The sequence below is a fragment of the Lepidochelys kempii genome, chromosome 21 (genome assembly GCF_965140285.1).
Source record: "Lepidochelys kempii isolate rLepKem1 chromosome 21, rLepKem1.hap1, whole genome shotgun sequence".
In the NCBI taxonomy this organism is placed as follows: Eukaryota; Metazoa; Chordata; order Testudines; family Cheloniidae; genus Lepidochelys; species Lepidochelys kempii.
Window position 1 is genome coordinate 1,798,215 of NC_136400.1, and position 14,104 is coordinate 1,812,318.

General features: G+C 45.0%; 1 protein-coding gene across 1 annotated transcript in view; it reads right to left on the minus strand.

Annotated features, from left to right (window-relative positions):
- The window catches only part of LRIG2 (leucine rich repeats and immunoglobulin like domains 2), a 42,970-nt gene extending 35,362 nt beyond the window's left edge, over positions 1-7,608 (minus strand). The window contains exon 1 of the mRNA XM_073320426.2: positions 7,342-7,608. Coding sequence (XP_073176527.1) covers positions 7,342-7,553 — 212 coding nt within the window. The 5' untranslated portion in view covers positions 7,554-7,608. The remainder of the gene's footprint in view (positions 1-7,341) is intronic.
- Positions 7,609-14,104: the final 6,496 nt, after the last annotated feature.

The following is a 14,104-nucleotide window of genomic DNA, read 5'->3' on the forward strand; positions in this document are numbered from 1 at the left end:
CACTGTGAAGTTCCTGTTTTGCAGCATGCACATTGCTCTGTGTAATCACTGTATTTTAAAGTTTCATCTTGTGTGGTATATAAGTCATCTAAACATTCACTGTGAGCTGAACGATTTTTTATCTGTTAAGTAAATAAGAGGAAACGCACATACCAAACTGAAAAGGAGTACTTGTGGCACCTTAGAGACTAAGCAATTTATTTGAGCATGAGCTTTCGTGAGCTACAGCTCACTTCATCAGATGCATACCATGGAAACTGTATCCACGTGCAGTTTCCACGGTATGCATCCGATGAAGTGAGCTGTAGCTCACGAAAGCTCATGCTCAAATAAATTGGTTAGTCTCTAAGGTGCCACAAGTCCTCCTTTTCTTTTTGCGAATACAGACTAACACGGCTGTTACTCTGAAACATACCAAACTGCTGCCTTTATAAGCCCTGGAGAACGGTCCAAATCCAATGTAACTGAATAAGTAGATGCTGGAGTTTGATATGACTACAATATTCCCATTGCTTAAGTGTATAATGTTTAACATCTAATATCATTTAATGATATATCAAGATACAGTCTAAAGTCCATACAGTGTGGAAACTGTACTGTAAGCTCGATCTGATCACAACTATATGAACACGCTATACTTTAGATTCACCCTCCAGAAGTGTAGTCTCCAAATCTTCTCTCCAACAATAAAATGGATAGGTATGTCAGTTCACTTGTCGGATGTCAAATCTGGATTACCTGTCAGATGCATTCCACTAGATGGCAGCTCCATGGGTGCCTCCCCCAGCCCCCCCAATAGATTTTAAGGACAGAAGGAATCACCACTGGGATCATCTAGTCTGACCTCCTGCATAACACAAGTCATAAGACTTCACTTAATTAATTATTGCTTCAAGTCCAATAGCTACAGCTGAACTACAGCACATCTTTCAGAAAACTATGGATGCTCTTATAAATCAGGTTTTAAGTAATGGAAAAACCACCACAGCCCCTGGTAACTTACCTTGACTTAAAAATGTGTACCTTATTTCTTAATATGTAGTCTGTTTGTCTAGCTTCAACTTCCAATCATTGGATCTTGATATATCCTTTGTCTGTTGGATTGAAGGGATCGTTATCAAATTTCTATTTCCCATTTAAGTTCTTATAGACTAATCAAGTCATAGAATCATAGAATCATAGAATATCAGGGTTGGAAGGGACCCCAGAAGGTCATCTAGTCCAACCCCCTTAACTATCTAAGTCACCCCTTAACGTTCTCTTTGATAAGCTGAATGGACTGAGATCCTTGAGTCTTTCACTATATGGTATGTCCTTTAATCTCTTAAACACTCTGTGGCTCTTTTCTGAACTCCCTCCATTTTTTCAACTTCCTTCCTGAGTTGTGGGCACCAGAATTGGACATACTATTCCAGCAGTGTTTTACCAGTGCCATACAGTGGTAATAAGATCGCCCTGCTTCTATTTGATAGTCCCCTATTTATATATAATTCTTTGATGTTAGTCCTTTTAGTCAGAGTCACACTGGAAGCTCATCTTCAGCTGCTTATCCATCATGACTCCCCCTTCCATCTTCTTCAGACTCTGTCCCAGGATTGATCTTCCCCCTCCCCGTACATATGGCCTACATTCTCTGTTCCTATATATGACCTTGCATTTGGCCACACTGAAACCAGAGCTGTGAGAAGAACCAATTTTTTAGCTTGCTGGCAATTCTGAAAATTCTAAAATAAGTTGTTTCAAGCTGAACTAAAAAAAACAATTAAAAAAAATTCAGTTAACTGAAGAGTCAAAAAATGTGTTTCAAGTCATACAAAATGTTTCATTTTAAAAACCTAAATGTTTTGGCTTTGACTATTTTTATATCTTGATTTTTAATACAATTAAAGAAAATTTTGAAGTGAAATTCATTTCAAGTCCAAAAACATCAAAATATTGTGTTTTGAAAAAAATGTACAAATATATCCAAAATAACATTTCCTTTTTTCCAGACAAACAAGTCATTGAAATCGATAAAGACACAAAATGTTTTGGTGTTGCCAAACCTGCATCTTTCTCCCAAAACGTTTTGGCTGAAAAATGTTACTCAGCATTAATTGAAAAAACCCTTTAAAAAAACAAAGCCAAACCCTGTTCCCAGTTTACTGAGCAGCGACCTGTCTTCATTATTTATCACTCCCTCAGTCTTTGAGTCATCTGCAAACTTTCAGCAATGATTTTGTCCCAGCTCATTGATTAAATAGTGTAGGGCCCTACTAGAAACATACTATCCTAATGAGGATTCCTCATTTGCCGTTATATTATGAGATTACTGCATTGTCCAGTTTTTAATTCATTTACGGTGTGTCTCATCTCTAGTTTCAGAGAAGCAGCTGTGTTAGTCTATATTCACAAAAAGAAAAGGAGTACTTGTGGCACCTTAGAGACTAACCGATTTATTTGCGCATAAGCTTTTGTGAGCTACAGCTCACTTCATCGGATGCATTCAGTGGCAAATACAGTGAGGAGATTTATATACACACAGAACATGAAAAAATGGGTCTCTTGATTTTGTCTCATTCTAGTTTCTTAATCAAAGTGCCTCACGATACCAAGTTAAATGCCTTACAGAAGTCCAAGCATATTAAATCAATACTATTCCTTTTATCAAACCTGCAATCTCAAAATGTGATAGATCTTATCAAACTATTTCCCATAAATCCACATTGATTGACATTATATTACCCTCTTAATTATTGATTAATGGAGTCCTGAATCTGCCATTTCATTATTTCCCCCCCTCCCCCCCCGCCGCCGCCCCAAGATAGGCTATCAGGCCTAGGTAGCTGACCCTGTTTATCCTTTTTAAATACTGGCATAATGTTAGTTTTCTTCCAGTCCTCTTGAACTTCTCCAGTGTTCTGAGAGTTCTAAATGGTCCCTACCGCTCCTCCAGTAGCTTTTAAAGCTCTTTGGTAAGAGTTATCTGGACATGCTGATTTAGAGATCTTTAGCTTTAGTGCTTGTCTTCCACACAAACTGTGGAATCTAATCAATACTAGGGATATTGCATCATTGGTAACCATGTTTTTCCTCCCTTATGTCCTAAGAGAAACATTTGGAATGATGGTTTTCTGAACACTTTATCACAAGCCCACATTTTAGGACTGACCCACTTACCCAGGGAAAAAAAAAAAGCAGCCTACTGGAAGCTATATCTGCCAATAGTTTGCATAAATTTTTCCCAAAGAATAAGATAAGAATTTCTGGTCCTTTAAAGCAATAAGGGGCAGAACTGATGTCAAAGTGCATGGGTGTTGACATTTATTTCGTGTTAAGAGATTTAATTCTTAATTTACACAACAATGCAGGTAAATAACTGAATAGTAAATGGCTTTTGTGCATTATAGCTTTTTGTTTCGACCAAGAACATTTAGAGTAGTTGTGGAAGTAGTTATGTTCCCCACCCCAGATGCTTCTTGCGCTAAACTCCTGAAAACCATAACAGAGAACATATACTTAATTATTGTTTACAGCATTTGTCAGATTGCACAATCTTGCAAAGGAGCCAACAACACTTCTTCCCATTGCATTCTGTATGAAAGTTTTAAACACACCCCTTTATCTGCTTGGAGAACGACATAAGTACTTTCATAAGCTAGAAAATCTGCCCTCATTAAATAAAACAGATTTTTTTGTTTTGTTTTTGTGATTAGCTACCTGATGAACTACAGTTATTCTTCAGGAATATTTTCCTTGGAGAAAGTCTGAGTTAAGACATTCCCAAATAACACTGGCAGAGGTTTTCAAGGTTTGTTAAATCTTATAATAGCCTGGTTAGCAGGCTGTATTTGCGCGCTGAATTCAACTTTGTAGCTTCCCTTTATCAGTTCTTATTGTTTATGGCAAGGAGGGAACATACCTTTTGTGTTGCATTACCCACCTACAGGATAGTGAGCAGAAGACAGAGCATGTTAACTGAGACATGCCCTACTTTTCACAGTTCAGATCCTTGTTTCCTCCCAAAGCTACAGCTTTTCACAGGCAATTCCTGTTTATGACTATATACATAAGCTATGGGATTCCAGAACTTGGGATTCCAGTTATAAATATCTGAATATGGGTTTTGCATTTATCTTCCAAATGGATGTTAAACAGTTTTGAGCATCTGAATTCTCCTTTCATCAATCCAATGCAAGTCAACTGGGCCTAATCTACATAGGGAAATACATAGAGATGGTTTTGGTCCAAGATAAGGTCTGCCCGTTCTTTTATACACAAGGACATTTGATTTCCCTCAAACTCAGTCCCAGATCCACAAAAGTATTTAGGTTCCTAACATCCACTGATTGCAATCAAAGTTAGGAGCCTAAATACTTTTGTGGATCTGGGACTTTACCCCTTCTCTTCCAAATAGCAGCAAGTGTTATGCAAAGGTTATTAGTATTTATGTTTAATACAGTGGTGTCTAAGGATAAGACTTTCAAGGACATAACAGAGCAGTCCCACCCACCCCCAGTCTGACACATTCTGTGCTGTTAAGGAGGATGAAAGTCATGTGGAAGGAGAACATTAATCTGGAGTGGAGGGAAACCATCCCATAGTTGGGACCCTCCTTAAAGATGATGTGCTGGTACCCTCTCCCACTAAGGATACCCCTCCTGGGGAGGGAACCCTAGTTATTAGGAAGACCCAGGTAATAATAATTAGGGATTTGATCATTAGAAGTATAGATAATTGGGTTTGTGATGACCAGGAGAACTGCATGGTAAATTGCCTGCCAGATGCAAAGGTTATGGATCTCAAGAGGCATCTAGACAGATGTGCAGTGCTGGAGACGAACCAGTGACATAGGGAGAGGTAGGAGAGAAGTCCTGGAAGCCAACTTTAGGCTGCTAGATAAGAGATTGAAGTCCAAGACCTCCCATGGGAGCATCCTCTGAACTGCTTACAGCTCCACATGCAGGGCCAGAAAGACAGGCAGAATTGCAAGGTCTAAATGCCTGGAGGAGACGATGGTGTGGGGAGGAGAGTTTTAGATTTATTAGCAACTTTTGGGAAAAGGAGGAGCCTATTCAGGAAAGATGGGCTCCACCTAAAAACAAAAACACAAACACAAACAGATCCAGACTGCTGGCATGTAAAATTGAAAAGACTGTAGGATATTTTTTAAACTAGGGGAAAGCTGACAGGTGTGAAGGAGCATATGGTTCAGGCAGAGACATCTCTTGGAGAAGAATTTATTAAAGGGGGAAATCTGAAGTAAATATGAATATGAAGTAAAGAGGATAGGAAAGAAGTTGGTAATGTACAGGTAGAAGATAGAGTGGAACAGTCAAAATGACTGCAACACCACACCTATGATTGCATATGTTGCCACCTGAAGTGTGAAATCCATGCAAATTTCATATAGTCATATAATCTGTCTAGCTTTATAGAAAATTTATAAACTCTTACAACCTATACCAGGGGAATTTGACACTTTTTGGCTTACCTAAAACTATCACTTTTAAACTAATCACAGATACTAGCAAATACCTTGATTAGCCAAATAAAAAATTAAGCAGTTACATTTTCACTGCGCTCAATATTAGCTGCCCGTTAAAATCTGTAGATGTCCAAAGAGGATGTTCCAATAAAGAAGTCAATTGCATTTCTATAATACCTTTAAATCTACAACTCACAGGATCTCAGAGCTTCACAAAACATGTGCATTCAGCACCACTGAATTGCAACCACTAACTAGCACAGGTGGTGCAGGGAGAAGAAATAAACTGGCAAAGAACAAGTCAAATCCAATTCTTTAGAAAGGACCAGTAGCTTTCTAATATATTCACATGGACTACACTGGACCCCAGGTTACAAGGTGATATTGAAAAGTTAACTGCATGAATCTCAGTTTCTCTCTTTCCAGAAGATGAAGGGCAGAATCCACTGGGATCAGAACTGGTGTTTCAAATCAAGTCATTACCTCATACCATGGACTGTGAAAGAAAGATGTTATTAAACAGTTTGGAGCATTTAAATTCTCCTTTTATCAATCCAATATAAGACAACTGGGCCTAATTTACATCAGGAAATTGAGACAGTGTTTTGGTCCATGATAGGGCCAGCCTATTCTTTCACAGCTAATGGCATTTATTTCCCCTCAAACTTTGGCCCAGATCCACAAAGATATTTAGGTTCCTAACGTCCAGTCTTTTCTCGGTTAGACTAAAACCAGAAACTTTGCACAATACACCTCTCTTGGCAGTCAAGGAAAGCAAATTTGCACTTTATACCAATAAAATACTATTGATTAGATTCACTTTCTCATCTGCAACAATACAATGATATTGTTCCTTTCCCCCAGATACCAGATTATATACGTTGTGGTTCAGTTTCTACGAAAGCATTACCTCAAGACATCTCTTTCTATTGCTAAACTATTCTGTAGTACATACTCTACAAGAGAAAAATTGCAGTTCCATTATATAGTTTGGAAGATCAGCTGTCACTTAAAGTCAATTTCCAGGCTAAATAAAGATCAAGAAGCAGGACACATCTGAAAATGACAGCTTTCAGAAAAGGAAGCCCTCTAGAACAGGGATGCTTTCCCAAAACACATCCTGCTTACTAAAGTTTATTTCATTTCAATCAAAAGGACAGAAACAGCCACCTGCTTTAAGAGCGGACCTATTCAACCTAACATGCAGCAAGAAAGCGGTCTCCTGCCGAGCGCTCAGCAAGCCCTGCCCGCCCATCAGAAGCCGCCGACAGGTTCAGTCCAGACCCGGCCAGCCGCCGGCCCGCCGAGCTGGACAGCGTATCGTCCACCCCGAGGCGGCCGGAGCCGGAGCCGGAGCTTCCCTTCGCACCGCACGGGCCAGGCCCTCCAGCAGCTACTGCCCCCGACCTCAGCGACCGGGGCACCAGGCGGCTGCGTCCCCTCGCGGGCTCTGAGCGCCAGGGCGGCGGCGCCGGCGACCCACCGGGACGGGCTCTGCCCCCGGCCTCGGGGCCCAAGGGAGCCGGCCGAGCTCACCTACTTCGCCACCCCAGAATCCGCGGGCGGGAACGACGGGGCGTCGCCAGGCGGCCCGGCCCGGCCCGGCCCGGCCGCCCCCGGGACTGCAGCGCCTCGCCCCGGCTGGGGCTGCGAGCCCGGCACCGGCACCGCGCCCCGGGGGCGGCCGGGGCCGGGCCGGGGCCGGGGCGGGCCGGCTGAAGCCCCGCGGGCCGCGCCCCAGGGGGCCCGCCGGGACCGGGCTGTGCGGCGCCGCGAGCCCCCCAGCCGGGGCGGCCCGGCGCGCAGGGAGGCGGGGCAGGGCCAGGCGCCCTGGCAACCGGCCCCTAGCAACGGCCGCCCCCCCCCGTACTCACAGGCCCGTGGTGCCGGCGGGCAGCGGCGGGATCCTCCGGCGGCCCGCGCCCGGCCCCCCCGGCAGGCGGAGGCGGCTGCAGTCCAGCAGGCCGCGGCGGCAGGAGCAGGGCGCGGCGCAGGCCTCGCCGGGCGGCCCCCCGGCCGCGCACAGCCCGCACAGCAAGAGCAGCAGGGGCAGCGCCCCGCGCCGCCGCCGCCCCGCTCCTCGCATCCTGCCGGCCGCGGCCCTGCCCCAGGCGGCTGCGGGGCGCGCGCAGGCCGGCGGAGCCGCGAGCCCCGCCCACCGCGCGCGGCGTCCGCCCGGCCAGGTGACAGGCAGCAGGGGGCGGGGCTACGAGCTGGCACCTGAAGGGGGAGGAGCCAATAGAAGGAGGTGAGGCGACAACTCGCGCGCTCTAAGGGGTGGGGCTAGAGCGTGACCGCTCACGTGGGAGGAGCCAGCCTGGGGAGGGGGTGGGGCTTCTGTCCCTGGGCGGGTTCTTGGCTCCCACGTGGGAGGACAGTGAGCCAGGCCCCTCACAGTGGGGAAGGTGGGGGAGCCAGAGCGCTGGGGAAGATGTGGCCGTGCTGCTGCTCTTGCTGTACCTGGTCCGGGGGTAAAGCTCGCCAGGGCTCGTCCTCCGGCCCGCGCACCAGCCAGAAGCTCCTGGGACGTGTGTCATTAACACGCCATAGCAACCAAATGTAAAATTAAAATTGAATGCAACTTCTAAAGCAGGGGACAGGGGAAAGAAAACACAAGACTCAGCCATTGAACAAAGCTCTTCTTAAAACCCATCCAGGCAAAGGGATGGGGGAGGGGGGTTTCTCATAGAGCAGCTGGGAGGGGGAACAGCATCTGGAGTGTAGGAAGTTGTGATTTATTATTATATTATGGGCACATCCAAAGGCCCAAGTTGCTACCTTTAAAATGATATTTCATTTGTATAATGAGCAATAATCTCCCCCGCAGAAATGCTGAGCTGATCATATGGTTGAAATGCAATTCAATCAGTGGGATATTGTCAACTTAAAAACCGCATTTCCATCTGAAAATTTCCTTCTATCTGTCGTTACAAAGAACCCCTAGGATTTCTATAATGAAGAAAGGTCAGAGAGACTTCTCTATTTTTCCCTACCTTTTTTCAATTTGTTTACTTTATGGATGGTCCACTACACTGTTTTACAGATGGTCAGTTGCATTTCCTGTCTCTGAAGTGGATTGGGGCTGTGCCTTTAAGGACTGTGGTTCCCAGACTGGGAGTCTGGGGGGTGGGCTGTGAAGCTCTTGCTTTTATGCACAGTCAGTTGGAACCAGACTCAGAATAATGCAGATCTCTTGCAAGCATTTTAAGCATAGTGATCACTCATCACCACCTCATACAGTAGCACCATGGCATCACAATACTCATGCTCTGTGTATGTTCTTCCTCTGGCTGCGCAAGCGGGTGTAATCAGTAATTGTAGGGGGCACAGTGCCCATCTATAAAAAGGGAAATAAGGCCAACCCAGGAAATTACAGACCAGTCACCTTAACTTCAGTAGCTGGAAACATAATGGAGCAAATAATTAAGCAATCAGTTTGCAAACATATAGAAGATAATGAGGTGATAAATAGCAGTCAGCATGGATTTGTCAAGAACAAATCATGTCAAAGCAACCTGATAGCATTCTTTGACAGGGTAACAAGCCTTGTGAATATGGGGGAAGCTGTAGATGTGGAATATCTTGACTTTAGTAAGGCTTTGGATATTGTCTCGCATGATCTTCTCATAAACTAACTAGGGAAATACAACCTAGATGGAGCTACTATAAGTGCATAACTGGTTGGAAAACAGTTCCCAGAGAGTTTCCACTGAATGCATCCGATGAAGTGAGCTGTAGCTCACGAAAGCTTATGCTCAGATAAATTGGTTAGTCTCTAAGGTGCCACAAGTACTCCTGTTCTTGTTCCCAGAGAGTAATTATCAGTGGTTCACAGTCATGCTGGAAGGACACAATGAGTGGGGTCCCTCAGGGATCAGTTCTGGGTCTGGTTCTGTTCAATATCTTCATCAATGATTTAGATAATGGCATAGAGAGTACACTTATAAAGTTTGCGGACAATATCAAGATGGGAGGGGTTGCAAGTGCTTTGGAAGATAGCATTAAAATTCAAAATGATCTGGACAAACTGGAGAAATGGTCTGAAGTATATTGGATGAAACTCAATCAGGACAAATGTAAAGTACTTCACTTACGGAGGAACAATCAGTTGCACACATACAAAATGGAAAATGACTGCCTAGGACGGGATCTGGGAGTCATAGTGGATCACAAGCTAAATATGAGTCAACAGTGTAATGCTGTTGCAAAAAAAAAGCAAACATCCTTCTGGGATGTATTAACAGGAGCGTTGTAAGCAAGATAGGAGAAGTAATTCTTCTGCTCTATTCCACACTGATTAGGTCTCAACTGGTTGCCAGTTTTGGATGGGCATATTCCTGGAGGTTTCTTCAGATGACATAATCTTTAATTAAAGATTAATCTTTTCATTCCCCTGGAGATGCCAGGACAATCCTGGAAGGCTGGTAACCCTACCAGTTGGCTGCAGCCCAGCCCTGCAGGGAGAAACTAGAGCTTCTAGGGGTAACCCACACTGAATCCGGCAGTTGGATCTCAATACAGTTTCCTGTAGTTTTACAGGTTGTTGGGCCTTATAGGTCTGCAGCCATTATATGTTGAGATGCCTGTATAGTTCTCAGTCCCAAGAAGGAAAATAAGTATTTGTTTATACAGCAATGGGCTATAGTTAAGGGGATAGGGAAGTCTGCTGCTTGCCTACAAGGCTGGTGCCTTCCTCTTGTTATTCTAGGAAGCAAGTTTAGAATTAAATAAGCAGGGCAGTTGTGTTTGTATGTGTATAATTGAGATACAATGCAAACAATTCATCCGAGTGCAGAGAAGGGTCAGTTAATCTCTCAGGGGAATATGTCTGTCGGGTATTCAGAGATAAACACCATCCTCCTGTAGCAGAGGCCCTCACTTTCACCTCTCTTTAGGTTGAGGGTACATCATGAAGTCTGTGCTAATCCATCTGTGTCCTGAGCTGACTCCTAAGAATGGAATGGATTATGTTATCACTGCTCCTGGGATATGTCTATCCTGCTGTGGCCTTATTAGCCTGATGGTGGTATTGGTGGTAAAGACAAGAGTGCCATCTAGTGGCACAATTGGAAAGCTACATCTTGCATAGAGCAGTGCAATTAGAAATCATTAGTACATTCCCTGATCTGAACCTTGCTCCCCTTGAGTACGGTGCAAGATCAACCCCAGGGTGAATTTAGTGCTGGTGAAATTGGTAGCCCACGAGACTGAATCCTCTGTTTATCCAGAGAACAGCTATAGATGGACAGTGGCAGTGCAAGACTCCCACATTCACCTTCCTTTGCCAGTGCCTCTCCCTGCCCTGCCCTCCAGACACTCATTCCATCTTTGTGCCTCATTCATTCACAGGCATTTCAGCAGGGGGCTTACCAACAAATCAGCACCAAATTAGATGGTGGCATTTGTGGATGCTTGGCCACTAGGAATGGTACTGAGCGGCCCATGGTGCTGCTGCTTGGTCACTACAGACTTAGGCTGGATTTGAGGTGCTGTATTCCATGATCAGTTTGGCAAACTCTCCCATCCCCTATAAGGGATGCTCTTTAATCTGGCACCTTTTGTAACACTTGCTGAGTTCTCCCCTGGCTCTGAGCAGTTGCTGCTGCCAGCTCGTTTTCATACAAAGTGGCAGTACAGTCTATTTTACTCATTGCACACACACAGAGTCACTGTCGTTAGCAGTTACACATTTTATCAGGCAGCCTGAGAAATAAGTGCTTGTGGCAGGTTCTAGTGTGAAGAAAAATCAGACCAAATAACAGTTCCATTACGATATTATTTCCTAAATGGACTCATTTCTGCCCACGTATGCCGGATACATGTGTTGTGTTATTGTTTTTTTTCCCCCTCACATCTTAATTGGAGTGCAAGCTGACTACATTTATACTGTTTATGTTAAAACAAGAACAAATCTGCTTGATAACAAACCCACACAAATGGAGATGTTTCTTTTCCCAAATCTGTCTTCTGCCCCTCATTTGAATGATTTTTAATCTAGTTATTTACAGTCTAGGAGCAGGTTTCCAAAGGGGCTCAGTACACTGGTACAGAGTACATATGAAAAACTGGCCCCAGCTTTGCTGAGCATTTGAAGATCTAGCCCTGGACTCTTGCAAAATTGGACTCCACAGACCTGATTCTCCACTGCCTTGTATTTTGTGTGGTCACTCACACCTGTATAAAGTGAGTGTAAAATGCTACCCAGTCAAAATAGCTGTGTTTGAAAACAACTTTGAACAGCTGTAAATGAGTCCTCAAAGGGCCAAGGCAAAGGAGAATGACACCATTGACTTCAATGGGAGGCGGGTCAAGGCCTCAGTTTGTAAAATCAGGAAGTGGCTGCAATCTGCAAAGAGCTATTTAATAAACTGATGATAAAACCAGGGACTTTTTTGAATGCATCCGATGAAGTGAGCTGTAGCTCACGAAAGCTTATGATCAAATAAATTGGTTAGTCTCTAAGGTGCCACAAGTACTCCTTTTCTTTTTGCGAATACAGACTAACACGGCTTTTACTCTGAAACCTGTTGTGAAGAACTGTTTTTCTTGAGAAGAATACTATTCTTGGGAGAAATTTCCCAACCCAGAGAATGAATTCCAGCTCCTGACCTCTTCTAGGACTAGAATATGGAACTCTTCCCCTAGGGCCAGTACTGGGTGGGCATTTTGCTTGATCATTGTTCCCTGAGTTCTCTTCTCTAAGTCACACAACACAATGAATGCACCCAGCCAATCAGAGCCATTGAATTTGAAGAATGGGGCCCGCCTGTTATATCATATCTCCAAATTATCTCTTGGATCCATGTCCACATCTGACACAGTGATTAGCCAATTCACCATGAGCAAGTCTCCTGAACTGCAGTCCAGTCTAGGGCTAATTCCTAGCCCTTAGAATGGCAACCAGGCAGTCCTTTGTCTGCATTCATGCCGTTCATTTTTCGTTGGTGGTTTTCCCTTTAATTTCATTGGTTTCTCCCTCCATTTCATATGGGAATAGTTATGAGAAAAATATCAATAATGGGTCGCACTAATGACAGCATCCTTCCCGAGGAAGCCGGGGGTATGTAGGCTGCTGTCTGCCATCAGTCTCCTTAATTAGCTTTGCTCTACAACCCTGGCACTTTCCAGCCATCTTGGAGGAGAATAATGGGAGCTGTCATGGAGCTTTGTCCATGAAGTACCTTACATCCAGTTTACTTTAAAAGAGTCATGATTCCTTACAGTTAGGGTGATATGTATTTGCTCCATAGAACCTCACCTACTCCTTGGAACTAAGAGGCTGGACCCTGGCATTCCACACATGTTCAGTCTTGGCAGGAAGCTCTTCTGAAAACCTGGCTAGGCCCCAATGGTGGGTGCTGGGAACTTCTGACTGGCCCATGCCTGGGAGTGTATGACCTAGCAGCAATTGAACCCACAGCTCACAAGTCCTAGTTCAGGGCCTTACCCACAGGAGCAGCTTTGGCTGGCCCTGCTTTGGCTGTTGCTATTGCTTAGGCTTTGGAGGCAGCCACAGTCCAAGAGGATGCAGAAAGCTCAGGTTCAGGGATTGTAATGAATGTGCTGCAGGCAGAGGGTGCCTCTCACATTGTTCGGGGCACCCTTTGTCATGTGCCCTAGCTAGGGAGGAGCCCATCCTGGCAGGCAATAAAAAACATTAAAAGATATAAGTAGAAATAGCTGCACCATCATTCCTACAAGGGCTGGGAGTGTCTCTTGGAGGTTGGTCTCGGTTGCTGTAGCATCGCAGAAGGCAGAGATGGAAAAGTGCTAATCACCTCTCCCCTCTGCCTGGAACTCAGTGCAGGAGTATCCCCTGAAGTGTATTTTCTAAGGCTTTCTCCAGGATAGTGTTAAGGCCAAAATCTTCAAAAGTGGCTTCTGGGTTTTGGGTGCCTCCATTTTTGGAAAGTGCAGAACACCCACAGCCCCAAACCCATGCCTAGTGCTCAGCACCTCTGAAAATCAGGCCCCAAACATATCCCCAAATCAGCGGTCACTTCTGAAAGTGTGGTTATGTGTCTAGCAATTAGGGGGGGGGGGGGGGGCTGGGGAGGTTCCATGCCCATGCCTGAACCGCCACCTGATGGTCATTTGGAAACGACAAGCTGGTGAGTTCAGGTGTGTTTTACAGTCGGGGCCTGATTCTCAGGATGCTGAGTACCCACGGTTCCAGTTGAAGTCAATACATCTGTGCTCAGCACCTCTGAAAATCACGCCACCTGTCAGTTGCTCTCAGAGACTGGCATATTCACAGCAATCTCTGAACATGAACAGGGTCCGTAGCTGGAAGGGAGTTGATTCTGCTAGTTCCTCTCTGGTGCAATGGACAGGTGGCTGTTGTAAACAAGCAGGCCTGTGTTGTCAGTGTCCCTGGAACTGCCAAGGAGAAGAACTGTGTTTACAGAGCCTCTGGGCTCTGCACACAGAACTTTGGACAGGCAGCAACCTTGTGATTCACTGTTCGAAGGAAGCAGGGTATTGTCAACCACAGCCCATGTTCAGCAGAAAGGTGGTGGGGTAGTGCTGGTAAAAGCTCCCTTCCTCCTTCCAAATGCTGTCTCCAGGGATTAGGAATACAAGAAAAACAAGCCCTGTCCTAATGCCTCTGCCAGTCTGGACCCTGCTGCTGACAGA